Source organism: Aplidium turbinatum, chromosome 2 (genome assembly GCF_918807975.1).
Source record: "Aplidium turbinatum chromosome 2, kaAplTurb1.1, whole genome shotgun sequence".
NCBI lineage: Eukaryota > Metazoa > Chordata > Ascidiacea > Aplousobranchia > Polyclinidae > Aplidium > Aplidium turbinatum.
In genome coordinates, this window is record NC_137473.1 from 23161211 (window position 1) to 23167445 (window position 6235).

A 6235-nucleotide genomic window follows, 5' to 3' on the forward strand; every position below is an offset into this window, starting at 1 on the left:
AAATTCAATTTTACTTTTTGCTAGGCCAACTTACCTGAGTCTCCCCTACAATTCTTTCACAAATTTTCTGCCGCATTGATTGCTTAACTTTTTGCATAATGCAGGTTTAGCATGAGAATTCATGTCGTCTACCTCCACGTGGTGAATTCGGGTAACTGGAAACTTTTCCAGGCTAATGACAACCCGAAATTGCAGGTCACAGAAAAGAAGTCTGATATGAGTGACGCCTCTCCTGAGCGTGTGCCCTAACAAGAGTACAGTCAGTGATGTACGCGCATACAAAAAATATTGACGCCGTTAGCGTAAACGCAAACGTTGGAAAAACCATACGCCGTATGCGTCAACGTAACTTGTAAAAAAAAGTTGGTGGCGTCAGCGCATACACTAGCGTAAACTCATTTTGTTTGCTGGGTGCCAAACATTCACACGGTATAAACCACTCGAAACGAACAAGTTTTATTTTGAATTTCCATAAAGAAACACAAGCATCTGAAAGTGTTTATCTGATAGTTTGCTGCGTTTTGGTTTCAATATGTCTTTGCCCATTGAAAACATTCTTTCAACTGCAGCGCTGGAAGGTATTGGCGTGTTGTAGCGAAAAAAAGACATTAAAAAGTATGCGTTGACGCTATGCGCTAAAAAACCGCGAAAACTTTACGGCGTAGCCTCAAGCGACAACTATCCAAAAAATGTGGCCGTAAGCGTTAGCGTAAACAAAGTCTACGGCGTAGAATTTGCGGCGTATACGTACATCTCTGGGTACAGTATATTCTCGCCGTAAGTGAAGAAGCCATCACGCTGCTACAGCTAAGCTAAAGCCTTACAACAACCAAAATATCGGTCATTGAGCATCTGATCAACACAAAGGCCAGAGCCGCTGTCACCCGACGACGAGCATGAGGACGTAAAAAAGCGTTTGTTCTAGATTTAACCAATGTCCCATGAAGTGCTACCGACTTCGAGAGTAGGCCTATGAGTGCTCGGGACGGGCTTACTGCCTTACTAGTTTGGCTCAAAACAAGCTTGCGAGCAGGTCTGTGATTACATCAAAGGCGGGCATGCCAAACACAAAGAGACCTGGTGGTAGAATGAAGCTGTCATGTGCAATCTATTGAGAGTCCTCCCTCTGGATTGACAGAGATAAGGTTACGAAAGTTGTCTGTCTATAAAAATAGGAAAGCGATTGACCCATCAGGAATAGTTGTGAGAATGATTCATAATGGTGGTGACTGGTGAGGCCACTGTTGACCTTATCACCAAGCTTGCTAATGCCTGCATCGAGGAGAGACAAACGCCGAGCGACTGGACCCTCTCCTACATTATCAACTGATATAAAGGAAAATGGGTCGCTCTCGAAAGAGGAAACTACAAAGTTACAAGACAAGTCATGAAAATCGTCGAACGTGTGTGTCCCGGTTCTTTGTATCTTTGGAAAGTTTAATGACGTAGTTTATTGGGATTTCAAACCGATTTGTTTTGACTAGTAACTTCCAGAAACTACGATAATGTTACGTCACAAGAAGTCATTATTCTGGTCAGGTTTTGCTGGACGTAATAATGTGTTTGTGACGTTTTAACAGCATACATTACGTCGGACTGTCCTTAATTTAGAGAAGCTTCTCGAATCACACATACACAAATTCTTCTAGAGGAAATGGGAGGAAATTTGTGCAACAAAGATTTAGTAATTAAAGATTACTTTAAGACAGTGATCGATAATAACATTTCGTAATAATCACACAATTACAGTAACATAGCCCACGTGTTTAAGGACATATAATGTAGCCTGCCGCATGGGCTGCAGCCTACCTACTGATTGTGACAGTGCGCTTGAGCCAATCATCAGACAACAGATGACTATTGTCTCCAAGCAGTTTGGCTTTATGTCAGGACGTGAGACCTCAAGTGCTATATTTATTCTAAGGCAACTTCAGGAAAAATACATCATGAAGCGAAAAGGCCTGTAGCCTACTTCACTTGACCTGGAGAAAGCGTTTGATTGTATGCCGAGAAAGGTGCTGTAGTGGGCAATGAAGCTACTTGGTGTTGAAGAATGGATTGTTCAGGCCAGCTAGGCCTGTCGTATAGAAAAATCTAACGACCGAATAAATGGTAGACATAGCCCTGATTTGATGTCACGGTTGGAGTAAATCAGGGGTCAGTTTTGAGTCCTTTTTTTTTATTAGAGATTGTCATGGAAGCTCTATCTCGTGAATTTCTCATAGGATTCCCCCATGAATTTCTTATGCTGATGACTTGGTAAAAAGTTGCTGACTCGCTTCTGGAACTGGAGCAACAATTTACTGATTGGAAGGTTGCATCGTGTTAACATGAAGCAGACCAAGGGCCTACAACCTATATAGTAATGTTAGCTGTCTGAAAAAAGATATCGGAAAATTCTCATGCGGTGTATGTGGACAAGAATTGGGTAAAGACCAGTATGAATGTATTCTGCTATCTTGGTGACATGATCACTAATCAGTCAATCAGGTGGATGTAGGGACGCTGTCACAGCTAGAATCAGGTCCGCATGGAAGAATTTCCGAGAGCTTCTTCCCATTTTGATAAGCAGTATAAGGAGGACATGTGTACAATATGTGTGTCAGAAGCGTAATGCTTTATGCCAGTGAGACGTGCCCAGTCATTGCGGAGGACATCAAGCGTTTGAGCCATAAATGACAACGCTATAGTGAGATGGATATGCTCAGAGCGACTGGCAGACAGAGTATCAAGTGAAGAATTGAGAAAAAGGCTTGGCATCCACCAAGTAAATAAGTCGTTCGGTGGAGGAGACTCTGTTGGTACGGCCACGTACAACGAATGGAAGGGGAATTCCTGGGATAAGAAGGTTCAGTCGATGGAAGTAGAAGGGCGCGATCCACGTGGACGACCAAAAAAGAAGTGGTGCGATAACATGCTTGTTTTGAACTTTATTTGGTAATTACAGAAGAAAAGAGCAATAGCAGTGGTGAGAATCGAACCCGCGTCAATGTAATGACTACTTTCTAGCCCTAACCACTAAGCCAACCAGCTGACAAAAAATCCATCACTTAATTTGCTTTCTATCATCTTCTTTTCGCCATTTTTTACGTCACTTAAACCGTAGCTTATGATTGGTTGGCGGTTTCATTCTAGTCAAGTTTAGTGGCAGAATTTCGACTTGTTAAAGTGGCTACCGAACACTGGCACAACAGCCGATGGGCTTCGATAAGGGGCGTGATTACTGATGGAGGTCAGTTCAGTTATAACTAGGACATCTATGGCAGTGGGAAGGTTAGTTTCAGTGCGAAAAATTGACAAGTACAGAACAAAAACGCTGTGGCAGTATCACATCACAAAGGCGATGAATGAAAAGTTGTGCAACAACCAAAAACTAACTTTATGTTGCATAATAGCAAAGCGCAACGCAATCAGCTTCTCATCTAATTCTAAAGTACGGTATGTAAACGTTCAAACATATTGCAAGAAACAACACGCGATCAGCAGCATGGGTTGACTTGAAGAAACTAGAAGTCAAGGTAAACGTATTTTGACATTTGTTACAGTCATTCCCATGTACGTGAGGCGATGGCTACCGCGCGCTAGTCACAACGTGGAGATCCAGCAACGACTATGAAAAATTACTATAACAAACAAGGAATGGCAGTTGAAGAAAAAAACGTAAAAACACATGCAAGAACAACACTGCACGAGAAAACGGACAACCATGTAGGCTATAATTGAATACTGAAAAGTTTGGGTGTTCATCAGGACAATTATCGTTTCTAGCACTAGTTGCTACGTTCATCTGATGACATTGAAAGTAAAATTAACAACAAACAAGATGGTTTATTGCTTCACTGACGTTTCGCGCACCATGACAATGCGCATCCTCAGAGCGAATAACATACAAAATAAAATTTCACCAGGTTATATACTGCAGTGCGATTGAAGGCAAGAAAAAATAAAACACGCAATATTTTAAAAAATTGGCCAATGATGTGTGAGCGGTTCTCCCAAATAGTTTAAAGTTTTCGCCACCAATCAAATCTCCGAAAGGTGTCAGTTTAGCTCGCAAGTTTGGTTGGCAATTTTTGAAACTCCGCATTGAAGAAAACCATGGCAAAATAAAGGAAAAGAAGCAGATGTCGGAAAGTTTGAAAAACGAATTAGGTACAATTTTAAATGCAGAATCAATGAATAAATTAGACCAACATGCAGAAAAAAGGAAGATTTCGACAGCCCAAAAAACAAAACAGAAGCACGAAGAAAAGATCTCTAAATTAGCCCCAAGAAAAACTCACAGCAACAATTGCAATGACAAAAGATGGATAAAAAATCTCTCGTCACATTCGTTAACGCAGCACCAAACCACCGTTTTGAAAAAAGGTTTAAACTTTGCCGTCGTTCCTCAAAAAATTCCTACCGTAGATTTTATATGCAGCGCCGAACGTGGTCTAGTCAGATTAGAAAAAGAAGCCAACATGAAAGTCGCCGATGCTCGTTCAGAAATTTCTCACATTCTGAAACATGCCAAGATCCCGAAAAAGAACCTATCTAACAAAGAAGAAAAGTCATTAACAAGTCTCCAAAACAACAAGGACATTACAATTTTGAAAGCTGACAAAGGTAACTGTACGGTTATACTGGACACCAGTGACTATGAACAAAAAATTAACGCTTTATTGTCCGATTCCAAAACTTACTCAATTTGTAAAAAGAACCCTCTTCCGGCAACTGAAGTTAATCTCAATAAATTTATTTGGAAATTAAAAACTGAAAATAAAATTGATTTTTTGACTTATAAACAGTTAAGAAGTTCAGACGGCATTGCTCCAAAATTTTACGGTTTACCTAAAATACACAAACCGGAAGTTCCTCTTCGACCAATTGTTTCGTTTGTCGGTTCGCCTACTTATTATTTGGCAAAACACTTGGCCAATATTTTCAATCCTTTGGTTGGGTGCACCGATTTCTCGGTTAAAAATTCAAAACAGTTCTGTGATATTATTGCCGATTATAAAATAAATCCCAATGAAGTTCAAATTTCCTTTGATGTAATCAGTTTGTTTACCTCCGTACCTGTCGACATGGCCCGTAGTATCGCTTTAGATAAACTCTCCCAAGATTGCACTCTTTCAGACAGAACTGATTGGACAATTCCGGATATTGAACGTGCTCCACAGATTTGCCTTAATGCATCGTTTTTTACCTACAAAACGACAATTTACAGGCAAGTTTTTGGAACACCAATGGGGTCGCCACTTTCGCCGGTTTTGGCCAATTTAGTCATGGAACACATCGAAGAATTAGCTCTCAGCACTTTTTCATCACCCCCCAAAATTTGGCTTCGATATGTAGATGACACTTATGTTATACTACAAAACCACGCAGTAGATCAATTTCATCAACACTTAAACGCCATATCAGACTCCATCCAATTCACTAAAGAAGTTGAAAACAACCAAAGCATAGCATTTCTTGATGTGAAGGTCACCAGACAAACCAACGGTACATTAGCCACAGAGATTTAAAAAAAACCAACACACACCAACAGGTACATGCAATACACATCACACCACCCTCTTCAACACAAATTATCTATTCCCAAAACACTTTACAACCGCGCCAACAACTTGGTCACCTCTGCAAAGAACAAGAAAAACAAACAAATTTATAACACTTTAAAACTTAATGGATTTCCCAAGAAAATGGCAGAACGGCACACTCATTTCTCGACCAAACGCCAGGTCAAACAAAGTAACAGCAAAACTTATAACAGTTTCACCACCATTCCATACATACAGGGAGTTTCTGAGTCGATAAGACGAGCATTGAATCGCGCCGGAGTTAAAGTCGCTATGAAACCATTTCGAACCATCGGCAATATTTTATCACTACCAAAAGACCCCACCCCTTTTGACAATAAATGTGGTGTTGTTTATGAAATTCCTTGTAATGATTGTGACGCAGTTTATATTGGCCAAACTGAACGTAGTATAAATTCCCGGGTCAAAGAACATCGCAGAGCGGTCAAAAATATGGAACATGAAAAGTCAGCCCTTTGCTCACATATGTTAGAAGAGGATCACAAAATTAACTGGTCAGAAACAAAAATTTTGAAAAATGAAAGTAATTATTATCAACGCACCACCGCAGAAAGTTGCTTCATCAACATCACATCCAAACATTGCAATGTACTCAACCGGAACGACGGAAACTTTTTACCAAAACCTTATAAATCATTATTGTCTCG

The 6235-nt window shown here is 40.3% G+C and overlaps 1 protein-coding gene across 1 annotated transcript; it reads left to right on the forward strand.

Annotated features, from left to right (window-relative positions):
- Positions 1–111: 111 nt before the first annotated feature.
- On the forward strand, positions 112–5513 carry LOC145788436 (uncharacterized). Its single transcript, XM_082600203.1, has 3 exons — positions 112–238; positions 2709–2904; positions 4424–5513. Exons 1-3 carry the CDS (start codon positions 112–114, stop codon positions 5511–5513), a joined length of 1413 nt encoding a protein of 470 aa, XP_082456329.1.
- The last annotated feature ends 722 nt before the right edge of the window (positions 5514–6235 follow it).